The sequence below is a fragment of the Daucus carota genome, chromosome 1 (assembly GCF_001625215.2).
Source record: "Daucus carota subsp. sativus chromosome 1, DH1 v3.0, whole genome shotgun sequence".
Taxonomy (NCBI): domain Eukaryota; kingdom Viridiplantae; phylum Streptophyta; class Magnoliopsida; order Apiales; family Apiaceae; genus Daucus; species Daucus carota.
The window spans coordinates 50,480,206-50,505,241 of record NC_030381.2 but is presented as its reverse complement, the minus strand read 5'-3'; the positions used below and the strand labels follow the sequence as shown (position 1 = coordinate 50,505,241).

The following is a 25,036-nucleotide window of genomic DNA, read 5'->3' as shown; positions in this document are numbered from 1 at the left end:
CAAATTTTCAAAGTCAAGCCATGAATTGAAAGGAACAGGAGTGACCATTTTATTCATTTTATTGTAAATAGTATTAGAGGCTGTTGGGAAACATGCATCTCATTTGAAATGATGGATTTCAAATAACAGGATTTGAGTTGTCATTTCAAATTCTCAGATTTATACCAATATTTGAATGTGTGGATTTCAAATGAAATCCAAATACAAATTCCCAAACAGGTTATTTGATCAAATTCAGGATTTCAAATGAAATCCCAATTTCCCAAACAGGCCATTATGGTATTTATGGACAAGAGCCGGTTGTTCTAACAATTTTTTCCGGAGGCAAAATACTAGAATGAGTAATTGAAATAGTAAAAATATAACTACATATGTAAAACTTCAAATAGTTTACAAACCGAGGCACGAAGACATTAAAACAGAGCAAATAATCTAGACAATCAATCTTAGCAGGAACACGTAATTTTCGGTGCTAATAAAACATGTCAAACACACTGCTGATCAATCTTAGCCGGAATACATAATCTTAGGCTAGTTAACAGATAAAATCCAGAGTATAGATAATCGAGAGTATAGATAATCGAGCACTCATAGCACACATCACCGTGGATATGGATCGGTGATTGAAGCCTCGTTAATAGAGTACTTATCAGAATTTCCTTTGCTGCTGCTAGATCTGTCGCTCGCCCTGGAATTAGTTCTATCTGCAGACAATGGCATTTCCTGACCAATTCTGCTCTCCATAAAGAATGCAGGCTGCGAGGGTACAGCAAGAGTGATCGAGAAGCTACTTAGCATAAGCACCACAGAGGCCATGTTAGGTCTGTCTGCAACGTTTTCTTGCACGCATAGTAGCCCGATCTGAATACATTTTATCATTTCCTGTATTGATCCTGAACTGTTTCTCAATATAGGATCTATGACATTAGATGGAGTCCCTTCTCGCCAATTCTTCCAAGCCTGAAAGAAATTAATATGGTCAAATACAAATAGCAGTCAGTATATGAGAATTTTACACATACTACTGATAAGTTTTTTGTGCAGAATGACTCACAAAGCTCGCAAGGTCTTCCACGCTCTCCCCGTTCCTGAAACTATGGTTCTTCTGACCACTTAATATTTCCAAAGCTAATACACCAAAGCTATAAACATCAGACTTGACTGAGAAGTGGCCGTACATTGCATACTCAGGTGCCATGTATCCACTGCAATGTACAGATTGAAAAGTTGACATAATTGCATAAAAGTTAATATTTGGGCACTAATGGAATGGCTAGAAGGCTTACTATGTTCCCACAATTCTGCTTGTAACTGCTTGAGTTTCGTCCAAGTTGAACAGCCTTGCCATGCCAAAATCTGCAATCTTAGGATTCATCTCGGCATCTAGCAACACATTGCTAGCTTTCAAATCACGATGAATAATCCTTACTCTAGAATCTTCGTGAAGGTAAAGTATTCCCCTGGCAATTCCACCTATGATCTTGTAACGTCTTTCCCAATCCAAATATGAACGCTTCTGTGAATCTACAATAACCATATACAAGAAAGACAATAGAGCACACTCATCCCTGATAAATAAAGAAATTCATCTATAAAGCAATAGAGGGATGAACTTCATACCAAATATGAAGTGGTCAAGACTTGCATTACGCACAAACTCATAGATAAGAAGTCTTTCGGTTCCTTCAAAGCAGAAACCAAGGAGTCTAACCAAATTTCTGTGCTGCAATTTTGCCACCAACATGACCTCGTTAATGAATTCTTGTTGACCTTGATCTGAACCTCTAGAAAGCCTTTTCACAGCTATTTCTTGACCATTTTGAAGTGTTCCCTGTAATAATAAACATAAGAAGTGGTATTCAAAAACTACAACATAAGTATGACCAGATGAATATTATTGGTTTTGATGATTGCAAAAAAGAAATCACATGAACGATGTTCTTACCTTGTAAACAGCTCCAAACCCTCCTTGTCCAAGCTTATTGTCATCCGAGAAGCAATTGGTAGCAACTTCAATAGTACTGAATTCGAATTGCAAGGATTTAGCTGTACTCATATCATCCACATTTTCATCTGAAAAACATCCAGCCAGAGGAGAATAAATCAGCAAACATGACACTGAACTAATGAAATAATGAATAATATATGAATAGATATAAGAGCAACAAAAAACTCCTAGAAGAAAATTACTCGGAAATCGATTGTTAGAAGGAGTCCTCTGCTTTTGCTTTCTTTTAAAGATGCCAACCACAGCAAGCAGCACTAAAACAACCCCAGCAATGACAACAACAACAATAATTATTGTTCGCGTTTTATGACCATCTTTACCTGAAATTGTAAAAAAAGAAGGTGAGAGATTATGCTAATAGTCCAAAAAATATCAAGGAAATTACTAACACATAAAATTAAGTATAATATCGTATTAAGCAACCAGCCACCTAAAACCTTGAGGTGTTAAGGAAGGCTTACCAGAAACATATATTCAACACTTAGAGACTTTAGAATAGTTGGTGGCTTATCAGAGACTTGTCAATTTACCTGGCTGTGGCGGTGGTGCATCAATAAATCTCTCGTTAAAAAAACGTACATCAGTTGCATATCTAAGATGACAGCTTGGAACTAATACACGCCCTTCCGTTCCACTACAATGCGATGGCACCTCTTTCCTGAGCTTATCAATACAAATCATGCACCCCGTTGAAGATAAATCAGGACTGCACTGCATGAGCGCATAGATAGTTCTTGAATTTGGACCAGTATTATTCCCTGAAGAAAACTTGTCTTGTTCAGCTCGTCTCTCCAACCTATCCATCAAAACCTCAAGGTTCGTGTTAAACTGCTCCATATCACTAACATTCAGCTGATTTGGTCTCACAACAAGCGGCGTAGTTTCAACTTTGCCAAAAATAAAAGCATTCGAGTATCTAAGAACGCACTCATCGTACCATATACATGCCTTCTTAGTCTGACATGAGTCTTTTAACTTGTTCATCGAGTCCTTGACACAGATTCTGCAGATATCAGGTTGCATGTCATCTCGACAATAAACAAGAGCATGAACTTGGTCCGAACCTTCTCCCTCGGAGGCAGTGTAAAAACCAGAGTTGTTAGCCTTGGTAGCCTCGATGAGAGCGGCTTGAGCGGTGTCGAGATTTGTCTTAAAAACACCGTTATCGGTGTAGTTAACATTATAGTCACATCTATGATTATAATAATCGGACAGGACAACGGAATTACTGCATATTATGAATATACATATTATGAAGAGAGATGATCCGGGAGAGGCTAGTGCTATCATATTTTTTACTCAGATTTTTTGTGCGAATTCGATTAAGGGACCTGTTGATTTGTTGTTATAAATAAAAATGTTCTCTTGGAAAAAAAACACGGCCCCGCTTATAACCATGATCAGATAACAAATAGACAAATACTATAACATCACCTAGATGACATCATTCACTGAGTATACGTTAAAAAGATGATAATGTATATAGTCAAATAAAAAAAAATATTTTTCAGATAAATAATAAATTGAAAATATTTATTTAAACTCGTACTTTGCACACATGTCATAAACTAAACTAGTATATTATAGTCTAACATTTAACTTAAAAGCATATTTTTGATTTGAAGAATGTCTATTTGATCAATCTAATATGTTTGTGTTTGTGTTCATATTCAAGAATTTTGGGATGACATAAGTCAATTTCTCTTTCAGCCAAATTTTGAATCGAAAATTGAATTAGAGACACTCATTAATTGACCCATTATATCGCGTTGATAATTAAATACAGAAAGGACGGTACAAAGCCGAGATTCTGTGCATCCGTTTGATACCACCCTTGACATTCTTATCGAAAGACTTTGGTTCGACGATAACTGTTAAGTAAGGTGTAACTGTGTAACATGAAAGTTCATAAGTTACGGTCACCTAAGCCAAAGCTGAGTAATTCATGAGACAACTTTGGGATGGACAGAAAAGTTGATTAAAGAGCACCAAGAAAAGCAAGGGCCAGCATAACTACCAATGAAGGAAAAGATTAAAGAGGATTCTTACAAAAGAACCAATAGTGTCCTTCCAGTATACTCCATTACCACAAGAGTCCCTCAATGTTTCCACATTATTGTCCGGAGTTTAAGTGCCAGTTCTGCTCACCATGTAATATGTCCCTGCATATGTAAGACTGATAATTTGATTGATAGGTAGGTCACAAGTGGAAAGTAAATTTCGATGAGAATGACTGCGAAATGAACCATATGTCAGCAAGAATAGATTAAAAAAAATACATTACCGCGGTTATGGATAGGTAACGATGTCTCGTTAATAGAGTAGTTGACACAAATTTTTTTGCTGTTGCTAGGATTTATCGGTGAGCAGTGGCAGTTCCTGATCAGGGCTACTCTGAATGAAGAAAGCAGGCTCCGAACTCCGAAGGTGCAGCAAGAGTGAAAGAGAAGCTATTTAGCAGAAAAACCACAGAGGCCATGGTAGGTTTTTCTCCGCGCGTACAGTAGCCTGATGTGAATTGCATCTCATGTATTGATCCTGAAGTGTTTCTTCGTATGGGATCCACGACATTAGATGGTGTCCCTTCTCGCCAATTCTTTCGAGCCTGAAAGAAATCAATATAGTCAAATTCAGTATGCTAATAGCATTTAGTATCTATGGTTTTGTCGCACATGATGACAAAATGGGTGTACAGTATAATTCACAAAGCTGGCAAGGTCCTCCACATTCTCCCAGCCATGATATGGTTCTTCTGACCATTTAGTATTTTGAAAACTAGTAAACCAGAGCTGAACAGTGAACACATCAGACTTTACTGAGAACTGGCCGTAGATTTGCATACTCGGCAGCCATATATCGACTGCAGAAAGAAAATCAAATTAGATGTGTTGGTAGGAGCATATATGATCCTTGTTCTTTTGACATTAGTGATTGATTAGTATGTAAGGTCAGAAGATCAACTTACCATGTTCCCCCAATTCTGCAATGGGGCATTCGGTTAAGTAGCTACTTATTTGTTGTTTCCGTACAATTTTCTTTTTTTTTTGGGGCTAACTATTTCTATACAAATTAAATGCCCGAATGAATACCGTAATCGTGATTCATGTGCGCCTGGTCCCCTGCTTTCAAAAATTAGAATGGTCTATTTGACCTATAAAATCGAAAATTATTTAACAAGATTTTCATAAAAGAGCTAGTTATAAATCAAAAAGCAATTGTGACTATCCAAGCCACTGAGCAGCACTTAATTCTGATAGTACCAAATATCAGATCCTTCGATTAGGGCATTACTCTCTTATCTTGTTCAACGTCCACAGCAAATACAGATATCAGGTTGAACATCATGGCTGCAATAACACGAGGGAGTTACCAGGCTCATAACCAGAGTTAACAAGACAAGGCTGCTTTGAACCAGGTAACATAAACACAGCAAATGAATATACATTCAGTACATAAATATGATAGTTGAGAGGCTCATAAAGTTGCGTAGTTCATTGCAGAAAAATTGTGTCCGCTGCCGGCTGCTGACAAGTTAATGGTGAGAATGAGTCCTCACAGAAATGTTATATATAGTAGATGTAGCCTGGGAATGATACTGAATGATAGTTTTTGGTTTGTAAAATCCCAACAGCTTGGAGCAATACGGAATCATATTTGTCTGGTCTGTAAAAACCTAACAGATCATTTCACCTATACCAATGTCTCATGTAAAATAGATACTAGCGAAACTGTTCCTAGCACTAATAGATGCTTCCTAGAGATATTAACCCCGAGAAATCACCCAGGGACAAAAGGACGGTATTAGTAGTTAAACAACAAGCCTTAATGTGTTTATTAATGTAGGTCAAATACCATCTAAGATAAAGTAACCGCCATCGAACGCACCCTTTCCAAAAGGGTTTTTACCTCGCTCTCCAAATCGGATTTGAACTCCACTGATATTTTGCCACCACAGGTCTCCACTATAGAAGTCACCATCTTGAGCTTTTCCCTTATCAAGCCCAGCTGTGTCGCCTCATCATCACAGGACTGAGTTGCCTTCCCGTTATCCAAAGAAGATCTTTCACGAAGACGGTAATTAACATTAGCATCTCCAAAGGGATTTTTCTCCACCGATGCTTTGTAGGCTTCTTCTGCATCTGATCTCCTTAAGTAGGAAACCCGAGCACTGAAAGAATTGTACCACACCCCTGTTTCACTGTTATCCACGGGTCCAAATTTCCCATATATTTTTATCAGCTCATTTCTTGATGGCAAAGGATAAGCCGGAGGAAATGTCAAAATAAGTGTCACAGGTGTTTCTTCACTTGCATCCTCTACATTTGTCATTGTCTCGCAGCCGCTAGCAGCTCTCTTAGCAGGTGGCATTTTAAAGTCCTGACCATCAATCCCATTCTCTATCGTCTGAAAGACACATTCAGGCTTCCTCTTCATGCTACCTGGTTCACCCTTCTGCTGCACCTTGTTTCTGAATGAGATAATGTTTTCTGTGATTGAATCAACCTCACTCTTCTCTATCAAGCACGAAGGGTCAGCAGCTGCAGATTGAAGTTGAGAGAGTAGTTGAACTGGACTTGCAGTTAAGTGCATTGAGATATTAGTTTTTCTATCATCTTGTAAAGCTGTTTCAGGGCTTGAACTACCTGATTTAGCATTATTCTTACTGCTTACTATAGGAAATTCAGTCTGGGAAGGACTCTGCAACCCAATTAGTTGACCAGCAACCCTAGCCATTCGCTCCCCAACTCTACTATTTTTCACAGACTCTGTTTGGGAATCTCTTTTAAAGCTTGAAATTTTCATTATTTGGCTAGGATTTGTGAAAGGAGGGGATAGATACTTGCTCCTCTTTCTTTCCCTTAATCTGTTGCTCTTTGCAGTCTCTTCATCGCCCTCACTTTCACCACCAGAAAGTATTTTACTCTGTAACGTCCCAGATGGAGGGGGTTCATCGGCTTCTTTTTCCCCAAAAACTTTAGATTCACGGGCTGTGATTTTTTCTCCCCCAGTCCTAGGAGATCTGGAAGCTACAGCCTTCTGCCTTCTCCCTCTCTTGCCACTGGATACTACATTAGAGACAGACTCATTCACAAAGCCCTCCTCCTTTCTCATCTCATCCTCTATAAGTTCAGCCACACTTTTTTGCTTCCTTCTTTGATACTGAATATCACCTGATGCTTCTTGGCATTTTGACAACAAAGATTGGTTGGACAGATCAAGTCCAGAGTCAGCTGCTTCCACCGGGATGGACAACCACTCGTCTCCATTAGGGCCCTGGGCAGAAACTTTCACTGGATTGCCACTCTTGTCTTCAAGACCTTCAATCCCTCTGGGATAATGGTACAAGGGCAATGGATACCCTCCTTTTGCGCGACCATACACAGTTAGCCAACTCTTTATAACAGTGAGCTCAAGCAAATTCTTCATGGATGCTGTTTCTGCATAGTTTCTCAAACTGTCGATAAGCTTTTTCGGATTATATTGAGCAATAAAAGATATTCCGACACCTGCAGGAACAAGAACTCCTACCTTAAGTCCACTGTTTGAAGCCATGCTAGCTTCAAGTTTACCATTTTTTTCAGCTAGACATGAGCAAGCCATGTCACGCTCCACAACTTTACTAAACTCATCCAAAGCAGCCTCTACAGCATACGTAAAATTCTTAGAATTGCTTTGCTCAGACATAACCTTAAAATTCTCAACAAATGGCTTCAACTGGGACGGGCCACACCAAGAAAAAGAACCATCCCCAAAATATGCAACAAGAAAGCGATCTTTCTGCTTCAGCTTAAGAGCATACTCTGATGCATCAGATTCACCATAAATCTGCCCAGGCCACCAGGGATAACTCTTAATCTTTCCCCAAACAAAATCACCCACCCTGTACTCACAACTTTGATCCCCTATATCAGTATCATCACCATCATCATCATAATCACCATAATCACTTTCATCACTCTCAACACCATTCACCTCTCCTTTCTGTTTAGCAACAGTACCTTTTAAAACTTGCAGACCAATATCATTTCCCAACCCGGATTTCATTTCCTTACCATCACCACCTAAATCAGACACCCTTCCAACCCCAGACTTCATTTCCTCATCTTCACCACTTAAATCAGAAACCCTTCCAACCCCATCATCTTTGACACCTATTTCACTCTCAAGATTCACAGCATTTCCATTCCCCACCTCACTAGAGGCAACTATATCAGAACCCCTTTGAACCCCATCGCTGCTATCCTCTTTAACACCTAAATCACCTTCAAGAATCACACCATTTCCACTCCCCACCTCACCTGAGGCAACTACATCAGAACCACTTTGAACTCCGTCACCTTTATCATCTTTAACACCCACTCCACCATCAAGAATCACACAATTTCCACTCCCCACCTCACCAGAGGTAACTACATCAGAACCCCTTTGAACTCCGTCACCTTTATCATCTTTACCACCCACTCCACCCTCGAGAATCACACCATTTCTACTCCCCACCTCACCAGAGGCAACTATATCGAAACCCCTTTTAGCCCCGTCACCGTTATCATCATTAATACCCACTCCACCCTCGAGAATCACACCATTTCCACTCCCCGCCTCACCAGAGGTAACTACATCAGAACCCCTTTGAACTCCATCACCTTTATCATCTTTACCACCCACGCCACCCTCGAGAATCAGACCATTTCCACTCCCCACCTCACCAGAGGCAACTATATCGAAACCCCTTTTAGCCCCGTCACCGTTATCATCTTTAATACCCACTCCACCCTCTAGAATCACATCATTACCACTCCCCACCTCACCAGAGGCAACTATGTCCAAACCCCTTTTAACCCCCTCACCCATATCACCTTTAACACCTATTTCACCCTCAAGAATCCCACCATTTTCACTCCCCACCTCACCAGAAGCATCACTATCAGAAACCTTTTTAGCCCCATCACCCATATCACCTTCAACACCTGCCCCAACCTCAAGAACCCCACCATTTTCACTACCCACCTCAGAAGAGGCAACTAGGGTTTTATCACTAGCTTCATCTACTTCCATTTCAAGAAACAATTACCAAACTCCACTTAAATCTTTAACTGCCAAACACATAAAAACACGAACTTTACAAACAAAACAAGCATAAACAACAAAACCCCACTAGGGTTTTCTACATCTACACTCACAGAATCATATAATTCAAAAAGGCCAAAACTTTAAATCAAGAAACCAAACTAAAATCAAAACAAGCATGCAGTCGACACAACAAATCAAGAAACACACAAACACATATGATAAGTGGAGGAGTGTAGAGAATACCTGATGAACAGAGAGAAAGCGAGAGGGAGAGGGAGAGAGAGAGAGAGATGTGTAAATGTTTAATTTGAAAGATAAAATACAGGTGAAATACAACAAGCAGTTATACAAAGTGGTGGCTTAATTTGTTTTATGTGAAATGGTACAAGAAGTTACTGTAGAGTACTGTCTATATGGACCGTCCATTGTGCAGATTAAAATAAATGAAGCGCTGTGATGGTGAGTAGAGATGCTTGCGAGTAAGAAATGTAAATGCTGTAAAAAAGACAAAGTTTTCTAGCTGTAAAAAGATCATATTCAGATTCTGGTTAAAGACAGCTGTCCGTTAATATAGGATCAATATTTTCCGATGATCTTTATTGTAGATTTTTTTTTGGTTCAGGATCTTTATCATAGATTTTTAATTTACAAAACTACGGTAACCCAATCCTTATAATTTTATTTTTTATTTTTTATTTTTCGATCTAAGATGATAAAAAAACATAATTTATCGTTACATGTTATATTTAAAGAAATTTAAAGGTTTCCTGACTTGTGTATAATTATATTCATGGATATTTCCAAACAAATACATATATACATATTTATATATATAGATATAGATAATTAGTATTCACACGACACCTAATTTTTAAAATTTAATTCTTTAATTAATCAGTTCTAGTTTATTCTTAAAACTAGTGAATAAAGCCGCGCTTCGCGGCGTTATAAATTTAGACAAAAAATCATTTTAGCTACTTTCCCGTCAAACATAATACTAATAGAAAATTTATTATTATTTAGATAAAAATTAATTTGGGCCGTCCTCCCCCCAAACACAATACTAATAAAGAATCTTTTTTATAAATTTGGATACGAAATAATATTATAATTGCATAAAAGTTATTTTGAGTCATGTTCCCGTTAAACATATCATTAATAAAAAATATTATAATTGATATAAAAATTTGTTTAAGTGGCCCTCCTGTCAAACACAATACTAATAAAAAAATTGTTTGACCCTCCCTCCTATCAAAGACAATATTAATCAATAATTATTATAATTATGATAAAATTAAATATAATAATGTAGATAAAAATTATTTTGAGCCGCTCAATTGTTAAATACAATGCTAATAACAAAACATTATAATATAGATATTAGTTTGATTCGCCCAACCGTCAAACACAACACTAATAAAAATTATTATAATTATGATAAAGTTAAAGATTATAATTGGATAAAATTATTTTAAGTTGTGGCCCCGTTTTAATAAAAAAAATATTATAACTTAAATAAAAAAAATTATTTTAGCCGCTTTCCCGTCAAACACAATACTAATAGAAAATTTATTATTATTTAGATAAAAATTAATTTGGGCCGCCCTCCCCTAAAATACAATATTAATCAAGAATCATTTACATTATGATAAAATTATAATTATAAGTGGATAAATTTATCCAATTTCATAGATTTTAGCTATTATATTTTTCTTTAAGATCTATATTTCTTAATTGTTTAGAATTATCTCTCTTTTCTTTTAAGATTCCTATTTCTTCACCACTTATTATTTCATAGATTTTAACTATTATATTTTTGTTAAAATTCCTATTTTTTAACTACTTAGAATTGTATCTCTTTTACGATTACTATTTTTTAGCTATTTTACATATCTTTTCTCAAAAAAATTAGAAAAAATAGAAAAATTAACCGCAGAGTTTCTAGAGACGCGTTAAGATTCCTACTTCTTAACTACTTAGAATTATATCTCTTTTACGATTACTATTTTTTAGCTACTTTACCTATTTTTTCTCAAAGAATTGGAAAGTTTAAACGGAGAGTTTCCAGAGACGCCACTTCACCGTACTGCATCCTCCGTTATATTTTTTTAGATATATAATTTGAAAAAAATTAATCAAATAAGAATATAAATTTTATAACTTTTGAAAATAAGAATTTAATTTTTCTAAATTGTACTTGTCTATAATTTTTAGATTATAATTTTATTTTCTTATTCAAAATTTAAGAAAATTATTTTTAGAGCACTTTCTCACCTCTGGTCAGCATCATATATTGTGGTAAACTGCTTGTTTTATCTTTTCTTGTCCAGAGAATTTATGTAATCATGTTATTCAATTTTCTCTGAAAACGACTAACATGGATTCGTCTTGCAAAAAGAATCGTATTATTTTTATGATTTCTAAATTAATATGAAAAAAATTGTATTACTATTAGAATCCTTTTAATAGATTCTAGAGTATTACCTTTAGAATCCGATAAGAAAATAATTATATTATTTTTAGAATTCTTAAACCTCATTTTTGAATTATAATTATATTTTTTATTTGAAATTTAAGAAAAGTTAGAAGACTGAATCGAACAAATCACGTGAGATTAATCTGTGATTGTTCCTGTGTTTTGTTTGTTCGACGTGGTTGTTTATGTAGATGTCGTGGTTTTTTTATTATTAAATTAAATCACTTATAAAAAAAGAGGAAAGTCCAGAATCGATATTAAAAATATTATTTAGATCATGTACTTTACATATCGGAGTTAAGTGAAAATTAAATTTAGGCCAAACCTGAAAAAATTAGAAAAAAAACACTCGCTCTACTGTACAGGTACCGTGACCACCGTCCGCAAAAGAAAATTATAATTCTACGAAGCAGTGTTTGAGAAAGTTACTTGACCATGTTAGTCAAGAATATGGTTATTTTAGAAAAAAACACAATTAAAATTAAAATTCAACGTATTTTAAATCGTTACTTACGTGTAAAAATTTATTATCATACAAAAGAATTGTATTAACTTTTCCAAAGACAAAGGAATCCTTGAACCTGATTTTTTAAATATAATCATATTTCTGTTAAGATTACTAAATAAGAAAAGAATTGTATCATTTTTTGAATTCAATATAAAATATTAAATAAGAAGGAAAAGAATTGTATCATCTTTAGAATTCAATAAGAAAAGAATAATATTACTTTTAGAATTTTTGAACATGATTTTTTGAATTATAATTATATTTTCTCTCCGAAATTTAAGAAAAATCAGAAGACTGAATCAAACAATTCTAAAGACGTACGCATCCTCCTTTATATATATACTAGTGAATAAAGCCGCGCTTCGCGGCGGCGTTATAAATTTTGTATAAATTTTGATAAGAATTAATATTATGACAGTATAAAAATTATTTTGAGTCATTTTCCGGTTAAACATATCACTAATAAAAAATATTATAATTAGTATAATTTTTTTTAAGTGGTCATCCTGTCAAACACAATACTAATAATCCATAATTTTTATTTTTATGATAAAATTAAATATTACAGTATAATTTAGATCAAAATTAGTTTGAACCGCTCTCTTGTCAAACACAATACTAATAAAAATTATTCTAATTATGATAAAATTAAAGATTATAATTGGATAAAAATTATTTTGAACTGTGGTCTCGTTTTAACAAATAATATATTATAACATTGATAAAAAATTATTTTAGCCACTTTCCCGTCAAACATAATACTAATAGAAAAATTATTATTATTTAGATAAAAATTAGTTTGGGCCGCCTCCCGTGCCCGTCAAACACAATACTAATCAAGAATCATTTACATTATCATAAAATCAATATATGATTCCTATTTTATATATCATATTTTATTTTATTAATAATTTTTATTTTTTGATCCTATTTATTAGTTAAAAATAATTATTCTTTTATGGTTCTAATTTTTAGCTATTAGTTTTTTCTAATGATTATTATCTTCACAATCCTTTATATAATATTCGAAATTTAAGAAAATTATAAGACTAAATCGAAAATAAAAATTATATGTATTACCTTACAAATTTTAAATATAAGTTGTATTTTATCTATGATTATTAGTTTAAATAAATATAAAAATTATTCTAATTATGATAAAATTAAAGATTATGATTGGATAAAAATTATTTTGAACCGTAGTCCCGTTTTAATAAGAAAATATATTACAACATAGAAAAAAAATTATTTTAGCTTTACCATGATACATAATACTAATAGAAAAGTTATTATTATTTAGATAAAAATCAGTTTAGGCCGCCTCCCGTGGCCGACAAACACAATACTAATGAAGAATTATTTACATTATCATAAAATCAATATATGATTCCTATTTTATATATCCTATTTTATTTTATTAATTATTTTTATTTTATAATTCCTATTTTTTAGTTAAAAAATATTATTCCTTTATGGTTCTAAATTTTTTTGCTATTATTTTTTAATGATTATTATCTTTACAATCCTTTATCTTCTACTCGAAATTTAAGAAAATTATAAGAGTAAATCAAAAATAAAAATTGTACGCATCGGACAAATCTTAAATATAAATTGTATTTTATCTAGGATTGTTAGTTTAAATAAATATAATCCTATTCCTTTGAGGATTCCTATATAAGAAAAGAATTGTATTACTTTTAGAATCCAAAAAGTAAAGAATTGTATTAACTTTTGGAATCCTTGAACTTGATTTTTTAAATTATAATTATATTTTCAATCCGAAATTTAAAAAAATTATAAGAAAAGAATTTTATTTTTTTACAATCCAATAAAAAAAGATTTGTATTACCTTTAAGATCCGTGAATTTGATTTTTTGAATTATAATTTTATTTTCCATTCAAAATTTAAAAAAATTATAAGATTGAATCCAACTATTATCGAGATTGGTTGTAAGTCCATGCATACTATTTGAATGAGGCCGTGAAGATCTTAAAAGATGTTTTCATGATAGAGATACTGTCTTCTTGACCATCATGGAACGACATGAGTTTAGCGCTACAAACTTGTTTAGACAATTTGAGATTCTGAAATATGCTGGTTTTTATTTTTTAGATATATAATTTGAAAAAAATTAATATAATAAAATTATAAATTTTATAACTTTTGCTAATAAGAATTGTATTTTTAAATTATATTTGTTCAATAATTGTTAATTGAATAAATAGAACACAGTGCCATCCTTGCTTATTTTTTTGTTGCAAGCAATACAAAAGGGTGACGATGAGCTAATTGAAAATAAAAATTGTATTAACATACATTACAAATTTTAAATATGAATTTTATTTATCAATAATTGCTAGTAATCCTATTGCTTTTAAGATTTGTAAATAAGAAAAGAATTGTATCATCTTTAGAATTCGATAAGAAAAGAATTCTTGAACCTGATTTTTTGAATTATAACTATATTTTCTATCCAAAATTTAAGAAAAATTAGAAGACTGAATCGAACAATTCTAGAGACGTCCGCATCCTCCTTTATATATATATATATGACTAGCTTATAGCCCGTGCAAGGCACGGGAGCTTTTTAATTATTTATAAACTTTTTAAATATATTTTAAATGGTGTGAAAAAATTAATTTATAAATAATAAATTAAAATTGTACATATCATGCCAAAGTATTAAATTCTTTCTATCAAATTTTAAACCAACTTCTATTAGATTATATTTATAAATGTATTTTATATTAAAATTATTATAATGTCATTTAAATATTTTTTTAAAAATTTTTATGGTTCGAGATTAAAATTGATGAACACAATTTGTTTTGAATTTAGAAGATGAATCATAAACGTGCAATAAGATGGTAGAATTTGTTTTGGATTAAGAAATTTTTTTTGTATTTGTTCCTCACATAAATCGGGCTTATTAATTTTGAAATATATTAGGTAAAAATAATTTTGTGACTGTGCGATTTATATGATTCTACAAATAAAATTGGTAGAAAATATTTATTTTGGATCAAAAAAATCATAAACACGTGAAATACTGAATTTGTTTTGGATTCAGAAAAGGATTTATAAACATGCAAGTAGATATCAGTTGTCTTATGGAACAAAAATTAATTTTGTTCTAATCCAACGGTGCTTATTTGTTCAATATACGATCCGATGGATAAAAATAATCTTGTGACGGTGTGATTTATACGATTCCACAATTAAAATTTGTAGGAAATATTTATTTTGAATTAAAAAAAACCAAAAACACATGAAAGACAGAATTTGTTTTGAATTCAGAAAACGAATTATAAACATGCAAGTAGATGTCAGTTTCCTTATTGAACAGAATTTAATTTTGTTTTAATTTAACGGTGCTTATTTGTTCAATATACGATCCAACGGATGATAAACTTTTGGACCACAGGACCATGCGACCAAATTATCTCCCTTACGCTTATTATATATAAGTATATAATATATTGATGATTGATGATTTAAATCCATAATTATAACAGGAAGAAGTATACATGTGAAAACTGAAATGTGATAAACTAGTGACAAATCAATTTAAGTCATGATAGTCGTAGACAGAGATATTATATAGAGCTGAAGTGTGAATAGTGAATCTCATACTCTTCTATGATCTATCCTTCAGCAGTTTTTTTCAAATATTTGGCGTATATTAAAACCCTAGATTTATATTTTTTTATTGTAATGAGTTGAAAATAATGGAATTTTTTTATATATATTAAATTATATTTTTCTCTCAGAAGAACAATCTCGAAGTTATAAATAAATATATATTTATATATTATTTTTTAAGTATAATAATTTATGTCACTAGAGTCTAGACGCTCATTAAATTTATATCCATCAATCATGAAGTGGATACATTTGCAGAAGACCATCATACATGAACAAGAAAAAATTAGTTGTTTTGAATATTACAACAAGAAAAGGTAAAGCCGAAATCAGCAAACAACATATACCATAGAATTTTGCAGGTGCCGAAACAGAGAGTATAATTTATGAGTCAATAACTGCTAAAATGATCTCATTATCTAGGATATGGATCAGTTAATGAAGCCTCATTGATAGAGTACTTAACAGAATTTACTCTGTTGACGGATTTGTCGCTCACCCTGGAATTTGTATTATCAGTACCCGACCACACTTCTTCACCAATTCCACTCCGCATAAAGAAAGCAGGCTCTGAAGGTACAGCAAGAGTGTGAGAGAAGCTATTCAGCATAAGCACCACCGATGCCATGGTAGGTCTGTTCGCTACATTTTCTTGTACGCATAGCAGTGCAATGTGAATACACCTTATCATTTCGTGTATTGATCCTGAACTGTTTCTCAATATTGGATCTATGACATTGGATGGAGTCCCTTCTCGCCAATTCTTCCAAGCCTGAAAAATATGACCAAGATTAGATAAGCTAATAGCATCCAATAAAGAAGGTTGCTTTAGTGATAAATTTTATGTACAAAATAGCTTACAAAGCTTGCTAGGTCCTCCACATTCTCCCCATTTCGGAAACTATGGTTCTTCTGACCACTTAGTATTTCCAGAACCAATACACCGAAGCTGAACACATCAGACTTAACTGAGAATTGGCCGTACATTGCATATTCAGGCGCCATATAGCCACTGCAACATACAGACATATTGGCATAATTACATATATATGATTTCAAACACAAATGAAATAAAATTTGTTGGAGAATGATACTTGACCCTTGTGCTTTTGGCCATTAGTGCAATAAAATGTTTAGAAGACTTACTAGGTTCCCACAATTCTACTAGTAACTCCTTGAGTTTCATCCAAATTGAATAGCCTAGCCATTCCAAAGTCTGCAATTTTAGGATTCATCTCTGCATCTAGCAAAACATTGCTAGCTTTCAAGTCACGATGAATGATCCGTAGTCTAGAATCTTCATGAAGGTAAAGAATTCCCCTTGCAGTGCCACCTATGATCTTGTAGCGTCTTTCCCAGTCCAAATATGAACGCTTCACTGAATCTACAATAACCATATATCTTTTTTGATTATTTCCCCATAGGCATCATAATTCATAAACAAAGACAAACAAGAGCACCCATCTCATGCTAAAAAAATAGGGGTCTACAAAATAATACAGGGACAAATTTCTTACCGAATATGAAGTGGTCAAGACTTGCATTTGGCACAAACTCGTAGATGAGAAGCTTTTCAGTTCCTTCAAAGCAGAAACCAAGGAGTCTAACCAAATTTCTGTGCTGCAATTTTGCCACTAATATGACCTCGTTAACAAATTCTTGTTGACCTTGATTTGAACCTCTGGAAAGCCTTTTCACAGCTATTTCTTGACCATTTTGAAGTGTGCCCTGTAAGATTAAACATATAAATTGAAATACAAATATCCAAAAAGGTAAATTTTTACCAAGTACCGTATAGCATGAAGCATATAAGTGGAATACAAGTATTGCAGAAGTAAGTCTTCTGATAACTGATATGTAGTTCACTTGAATATTGCTCTTACCTTGTAGACAGCTCCAAAACCACCTTGTCCTAGTTTATTGCTATCTGAGAAGTAACTTGTGGCAACTTCAATTGTAACAAATTCATATTGCAACGATTCAGAACTACTTATATCTTCCACATCGTCGTCTGAGAACAATACATACAAAAATAAATCAACAAGCATGACATTGTGATAACTTCTGAGATATAAAACTGCAAATGCAATTACAGCTTGTTTAAATACATGAATATTTATATATACCTGGAATTTATCTTAAACAACACAATAAAAACATAGAACGCAAAAAGATAACTATCACAATAATATAATCAGCATAGGAGTAGTTATAAGAGCAACAAATAGCTTTTGTACAAGCATCAAAACAGAACTACATAAGCCATTGTATGGACAACCAAAACAAAACTTACTGAGCAATCTCGCGGTTGCAGTCCTCTTCTTTTGCTTTCTCTTGAATATGCACATAAGAATGAGCAGCAATGTAACTAAACTAACAATTACAACAACAATAACAATAATTATTGTCCGTGTTCTATTATCATCTTTACCCGCAGCTGCAAAAAAGAAGGGCAAGGTCAGTTAGAATATGTTATCTAAAAGCAGCTGCAAAAAAGCAGCTTAATACTTGAGAAAAGTTGGTTTATTGATTTACCAGATGGAGGCACTGGCAATGGTGTTGGAGGCAGCTGAGGAGGTGGTGCTTCAACAATTGTTTCGTTATAAAAAAGATAAGTTTCATATCTAAGCTGACAGCTTGGGTTATATATACGTGCTCCTACTTTTCCACCGCAACATGAATATATACTTGTCATAAGCCCATCCAGACAATTACTGCACGGTACTGAAGATAAATCAGGGCTGCACTGCATCAGCCCGTAGATAGTCGAGAAGCCCGGACCACTTTCATTCCCTGAAGCAAACGTTTCTTGTGAAGCTTGTCCCTTCAACTCGTCCAACAAGTCTCTAAGAACCTTATTAAATTGATCCATGTCACTAGCATTGCCCGGATTCGGTAAATAAACAAGTGGCAAAGTATCTAAGTTGTTAGAAATCGAAGCATTTGAGTACCTGAGCACGCACTCAGTGTACCACACATCCGCCTCCTTAGTGGAAGGACACGCCTCTCTTGATTTGTTTATCGAGTCCTTGATACAGCTTCTGCAGATATCAGGTTTCACATCATCTCTACAATAAACAAGAGCATTAACTCTGTCCGAGCCATTGCCCACCGAGGCAGAATAAAAACCGGAGTTGCTAGTGTTTGCATCCGACATGAGGATGGCTTGAGCGGTGTCGAGATTTGTCTTAAAAAGGCTGTTTCTGGTAAAATTAGCATTGTTGTTACAGGTATGGTAAAAATACTCCGAGCCGAGGACAGAAACACTGCATATGACTATACTACATAAAATGAATAAAGATGTTCGCGAAGAGATTACAATAATCATATTGTTTTATTAAATTTTGAACTGATCTGCAAAAAAAAGTGTTCCTGCAGGTTAGATTATTTGCCTGTTCTTTTTTAGTGTAATGCAAGTTAAATGTTCCATTTTGCGTGGAATGAATCAATGCATAAAAGTCAGTTTGCGCGTTGGACGTATTCTGCTGTTTCTACTTTCTACTTTCCTCTTACAGGAAAAATCTAAAAGTTACAAATTCTATACCACCGATTGCAAAGATTTGAATAGTCTATAATAGAACGCCTGAGAATTCAAACTTTTTTTTTTTGCACAGATTTAAAATCATCTTATCTTCCATGAATAGTATGTTGTTGACATTGTTAGTTCAAGATCTCGTTGTTGTCCATGTTGATTAGTGTTTTGAATATCACAAGTAACGAGAAAAATCTCCGGTTAATTGGAAAATCTCAGATTTATCCCTGGTTAGTTTTTAAAATATATTTTATCGATTTAACAATTACACTCCGAATCGATTAAAAATCACTGATTTATCGAAAAAACTCTGAAAAATCCTGAATCAAAAGGACACATTAGTTTTGATTCCCGATTTCTATAAGAGAAAATAGATTTTTTTGCCACCCAACTTATTATTTGTTTAGAAACCTACCACTAAACAATAATTTTTTTCTTTTTTGCCACTAATGTTAGGTTCGGGTTTTCTTTTTGTCACTAACGTTAGGTTCGGATTTGATTATTAACACTATGTTATTCTTTTTAGAGTTAATTGCATTTGACACCCCTTTGATTTCAGCATGTTGCACATTGCACCTAATAGTTTTGGAATAAACACTATGCAGCCCCTTACTTTTAACCCGTAGACACTTTGCACCCTTTCTGTTATCTTTTGCCGTTACCGTTAACTTTTGAAGGGGCATTTTGGAAAATTTTATTATATTTAATTAAAATCAGACCTTTATTTAAATTTTCTGACCATCTAAACGATATTTTTCGAAAATCTATTTTTCGGTAGTCTGCAATATAATAGTGATCTGTGTCTATATCTTTATATGTAGTACTCCATATCTGTCCTAGATAGTTTATCTTAGAGGACGAGAGTACGGATTTTTTTACTCAGAAAGGAAATCTCAAATTTAACTTATGGAGGTATATTTATAAAAAATGGGAATCTTAAAATACGTGACAAGTAGTGGTAAAAAACTATAGAATCAAGTGATACTATATATATGTGGAGTCTTAAAATAATTCATAAAAACTAAATTTTTTAGGTTCTTAAAATGCCTTTTAAACTCTCGTACTTCAAGGTAAACTAGCTAAGTGACATATAAATGATTGTATATAATGTTATAGACACATATCATATCACCATAATAGGGAAAATAAATTTTTTTGCCACCCAACTTATTATTTGTTGGGTGGCAAAAAAATCTATTTTCCCCACCATAATGTTGCAGACTATCATTATGTTCTTATAATGCTAAAAAAATAACATATTGTTAATAATCAAATCAAAACATAATGTTAATGACAAAAAAAAAATCCAACGTTTTTTAAGGGAAAAAAACCAACATTAAATTTTATTCAGAAAAAATAAAATAAAATAATTTTTGAAATTTTTTGGAGTGTCAAAATGCGTGTCCAACTCTCGTCCTTCAAGGTAAACTACCTAGGACACTACATAAAGATATAGACACATATCAGATCGCCATTATATTGCAGACTAACACTATATTTTAATAATACTAAAAAAATAACATAGTGTTAATAATCAAATCCGAACCTAACGTTAGTGACAAAAAAAAGTCCGAACCTAACATTAGTGACAAAAAAGAAAAAAATTATAATTCAGTGGTAGGTTTCTAAGCAAATAATAAGTAGGGTGGTAAAAAAATCTATTTTCCCTTTCTATAACCAAGATTAAGGTCCTGTTTGGAAGTTAGAGGTTTGGAGCAAAATTAGAGGTTTGAGGTATTTTAGAGGTTTAACCACTAAAATAAGCTAATATTAGTGTTTGGTAGTTAGAGGATTGAAATAAAGGTTTAGATCCAAGAAGCTAATTTTGAAAAAACTACTTTGAAGAGATTTTTGGATTAGCGGTTTTGGTTTGTGTCAGAAAAAGCTAATCAATTAGCTATTTACCAAACACTTTTATGAGAAACAACTAATTCAATCTGCTAGTCAGAACATCTAATTCAATCCGCTAGTCAAAACAGCTAATTCGATCCGTTAACAACTAACCACTAATTCCCAAATAGAGCCTAAAGCTCTATATTCTTGATAGGTGGCACTCCTGAGTCCTGACTGGAATTTCAAAGTGTGTTTTTATTTAAATTCATATAGAGCTTCATGTAACTCATCTCCAGCATTTTGCAATGTAAAACGCCGAAAAATTGAGGTCGCAGCCAAAAGTAGAAAAGACATTTTTTGAGTTATAGGTGATATTTAAATTAGTAAGTGATTACAAAATGTAATTAGTCAAAATCAAGCACCACCATAATCAAGAATTAGTAACAGGTATTCATGTAGCCAAATTGGAGATGAAAGATTAGAGGTAAATAATTTATTTTAACAGACTTCAAATCCGAATAATACAAAAACTGAGCAGTCGCAACTCTCATTATCTGGGATATGGATCAGTTATTGAAGCCTCATTGATAGAGTACTTAACAGAATTTACTTTACTGTTGACTGATCTGTTGCTCCCCCTGGAATTTGTATTATCTGTAGCCGAAGACACTTCTTGACCAATTCTACTCGGCATAAAGAAAGCAGGCTCTGAAGGTACAGCAAGAGTGTGAGAGAAGCTATTCAGCATAAGCACCACTGATGCCATTGTAGGTCTGTCCGCCACATTTTCTTGTACGCATAGTAGTGCTATGTGAATACATCTTATCATTTCGTGGATTGATCCTGAACTGTTTCTCAATATTGGATCTATGACATTTGCTGGAGTCCCTTCTCTCCAATTCTTCCAAGCCTGTAAAAAAATTGACACGATTACATTTGATAATAGCATTGAATAAAGAATGTCGCTTTAGTGATAATTTTATGTACAAAATAGCTTACAAAGCTCGCTAGGTCCTCCACATTCTCCCCATTTTGAAAACTATGGTTCTTCTGACCACTTAGTATTTCCAGAACCAATACACCAAAGCTGAACACATCAGACTTAACTGAAAACTGGCCGTACATTGCATATTCGGGTGCCATATAGCCACTGCAACATACAGACAATAAATATTGACATAATTACATAGATTTCACAACACAAATGAAATTAAATTTGTTGGAGACTGATACTTGACCCTTGTGCTTTTGGCCATTAGTGCAATCAAATGTTTAGAAGACTTACTAGGTTCCCACAATTCTATTAGTAATTCCTTGAGTTTCATCCAAGTTAAATAGCCTTGCCATGCCAAAGTCTGCAATTTTAGGATTCATCTCTGCATCTAGCAAAACATTGCTAGCTTTCAAATCACGATGAATGATCCGTAGTCTAGAATCTTCATGAAGGTAAAGAATTCCCCTGGCAATTCCACCTATGATCTTGTAGCGTATTTCCCAATCCAAACATGAACGCTTCACTGAATCTACAATAACCATATATCATTTTTGATTATTTCTCAGTTAGGCATCATAAACAGAAAGACAAACAAGAGCACCTATCATATGTTGAAAAAAATTCATACCAAATATGAAGTGGTCGAGACTTGCATTTGGCACAAACTCGTAGATGAGAAGCTCTTCAGTTCCTTCAAAGCAGAAGCCAAGGAGTCTAACTAAATTCCTGTGCTGTAATTTTGCCACTAATAAGACCTCGTTAATGAATTCTTGTTGACCTTGATTTGAACCTCTAGAAAGCCTTTTCACAGCTATTTCTTCACCATTTTGAAGTGTGCCCTATAGTATAACACATAAGTGGAATACAGTTATCACAGAAGGGTAAATTTTTACAGAAGTAACTTATAGTATGGAACATATAAGTGGAATACAAATATTACAGAAGTACAAAATCTGCAAAGGTAATTCACACCATATGTCTAGCAGTTGAGCTTTATTCTTACCTTATAGACAGCTCCAAAACCACCTTGTCCTAGTTTATTGCTCTCTGAGAAGTAATTTGTAGCAACTTCAATTGTACCAAAGTCGTATTGCAAGGATTCAGCACTACCTATATCTTCCACATTGTCATCTGAAGAACAAACACATAAGAGAATAAATCAATAAACTTGACATGCTGCTAACTAACTTGACATGCTGCTAACTGCTAAGAGGTAGAACCGCAAATGCAATTTCAGGTTGTTCAGAGATATGTGAATACATATATAGTTCCAATTCAGCTAAAACAACACAATAACAATAAAATTTAAACACGAAAACAATGATTTATGTAATATAAGAAAAACTCACTCAGCAGTGTCTCAGTAGCAGGTCTCTTCTTTTGCTTTCTTTTAAAGATGCAAACCAGAACAAGCAGCATAACAACAATGCCAACTATGACCACAACGACAATAATTATTGTCCGTGTGTTATTATCATCTTTATCAGCAGCTACAAAGAAAAGGGTGAACATGTGTTATTATTGTTCCAAAAATATGCCAAGGAAATTATTTCAGACAAAAATTTGATCTATATATTAAGTCTTCTCTTAACATAGTATCACAGCCTTTTTGGCGCGATCTAGCACATAAGCACGGTATAATTATCAAAGACTCTTCAATTTACCTGGAACAGGCGCTGATTGTGATGTTGGAGGCGGTTGTGGCTGTGGAGGAGGTGCATCAGCAACTGTCTCGTTATAAAAAAGATCATTAGTTGTAAATCTAAGCAGACAGCTCGGGTTAATTATACGCCCTCCTATTTTTCCACTACAGCATAACTGAATATTTCCCATAAGCCCATCAAGACATCGAGTGCACTGAGTTGAAGATAGATCAGGACTGCACTGCATTAGCCCATAGATAGTCGTAAAATCTGGACCACTTGCACTCCCTGTAGCAAACTTTTGTTGAGTAGCTTCTCCCTTCAACTTATCCAACAATTCTCTAAGGTTCTTATTAAACTGATCCATATCACTTGCATTTCTCTGAACCGAGATCAATACAGTTGGCCAAGTCTCAACATTGTTAAAAATTGAAGCATTGGAGTATCTTAGCACACACTCATCGTACCATATATCCGCCTCCTTAGTGGACGGACATAATTCTCTTAACTCGTTCATCGAGTCCTTGACACAGCTTCTGCAGATATCAGGTTGCACATCATCTCTACAATAAACAAGAGCATTAACTTGGTCCAAGCCATTGCCCACAGAGGTAGTATAAAAACCAGAGCTGTTGGTGTCCGCGGCAGAGATGAGGTTGGCTTGAGCAGTGTCAAGGTTTCTCTTGTAAAGGCTGTTACTGGTGTAATTGACACTATTGTCACGGCCACAGGCATGGTTATATTTGTCGGACCTGACAACGGAAAAATTGCATATCAATATACTACATAAAATGAGCAGAGACGTTTCCCGAAGATTTACTAGGATCATATTGTTTTATTAAAATTTTGAAATGATCTGCGAAAATGTGTTCCTGCGAGTTCGATTAAGTGGGTTTGATTTGTCAGTGTTGTGCAAATTATATGTTCCATTTTGGGTGGAATGAGTCAATGCATAAAAGTCAGTTTGCGCGTTAGAACTCTGTTTGTTTCATTTTTCTCTCTTGAGGACGTAGTCTGCAGTTTCTACTTTCCTCTTAGAGGAAAAATCTCAAGACAAGAAGTTCCAGAACCAAAGAGGCGGGAGCAATTTTACAGATGGATTTTCTGGACGCACGGATAAGTATACTTCAATTTTCATCATTGAAAACTTCTCACAAAAAAAATTTGTTAAAATATATTATATGCAGTTGTGCAACCCTTTTACAAATTATATTCAACCACCATTTTCCAAAATCAGAATAGTCTAGACTCTAGGCTCTCTGTATACCACCGAATTATATTCAACCACCATTTTCCAAAATCAGAATAGTCTAGACTCTAGGCTCTCT

At 33.8% G+C, this 25,036-nt stretch overlaps 4 protein-coding genes across 4 annotated transcripts; all 4 read right to left on the bottom strand.

Annotated features, from left to right (window-relative positions):
* Positions 1-345: 345 nt before the first annotated feature.
* On the bottom strand, positions 346-4,027 carry LOC108203329 (cysteine-rich receptor-like protein kinase 44). Its single transcript, XM_017372166.2, has 7 exons — positions 2,539-4,027; positions 2,191-2,328; positions 1,946-2,073; positions 1,621-1,831; positions 1,287-1,524; positions 1,055-1,205; positions 346-960 (listed from the first exon to the last, which is right to left on the bottom strand). Exons 1-7 carry the CDS (start codon positions 3,296-3,298, stop codon positions 601-603), a joined length of 1,986 nt encoding a protein of 661 aa, XP_017227655.1. The 5' UTR covers positions 3,299-4,027; the 3' UTR covers positions 346-600.
* Positions 4,028-5,540: 1,513 nt separating this feature from the next.
* Positions 5,541-9,448, bottom strand: LOC108203322 (PWWP domain-containing protein 6-like). Its single transcript, XM_017372161.2, has 2 exons — positions 9,323-9,448; positions 5,541-9,102 (listed from the first exon to the last, which is right to left on the bottom strand). Exon 2 carries the CDS (start codon positions 9,062-9,064, stop codon positions 5,864-5,866), a length of 3,201 nt encoding a protein of 1,066 aa, XP_017227650.1. The 5' UTR covers positions 9,065-9,102; positions 9,323-9,448; the 3' UTR covers positions 5,541-5,863.
* Positions 9,449-15,977: 6,529 nt separating this feature from the next.
* LOC108194441 (cysteine-rich receptor-like protein kinase 44) lies at positions 15,978-19,090 on the bottom strand. Its single transcript, XM_017361387.2, has 7 exons — positions 18,242-19,090; positions 18,000-18,143; positions 17,590-17,717; positions 17,224-17,434; positions 16,853-17,090; positions 16,568-16,718; positions 15,978-16,478 (listed from the first exon to the last, which is right to left on the bottom strand). Exons 1-7 carry the CDS (start codon positions 19,032-19,034, stop codon positions 16,122-16,124), a joined length of 2,022 nt encoding a protein of 673 aa, XP_017216876.1. The 5' UTR covers positions 19,035-19,090; the 3' UTR covers positions 15,978-16,121.
* Positions 19,091-21,506: 2,416 nt separating this feature from the next.
* Positions 21,507-24,820, bottom strand: LOC108203756 (cysteine-rich receptor-like protein kinase 44). The gene is made up of 7 exons (XM_017372899.2): positions 23,730-24,820; positions 23,415-23,555; positions 23,069-23,196; positions 22,694-22,904; positions 22,357-22,594; positions 22,071-22,221; positions 21,507-21,981 (listed from the first exon to the last, which is right to left on the bottom strand). The coding sequence occupies exons 1-7, from the start codon at positions 24,535-24,537 to the stop codon at positions 21,622-21,624; spliced, it is 2,037 nt and encodes a 678-aa protein (XP_017228388.1). The 5' UTR covers positions 24,538-24,820; the 3' UTR covers positions 21,507-21,621.
* Between the last annotated feature and the right edge of the window lie 216 nt (positions 24,821-25,036).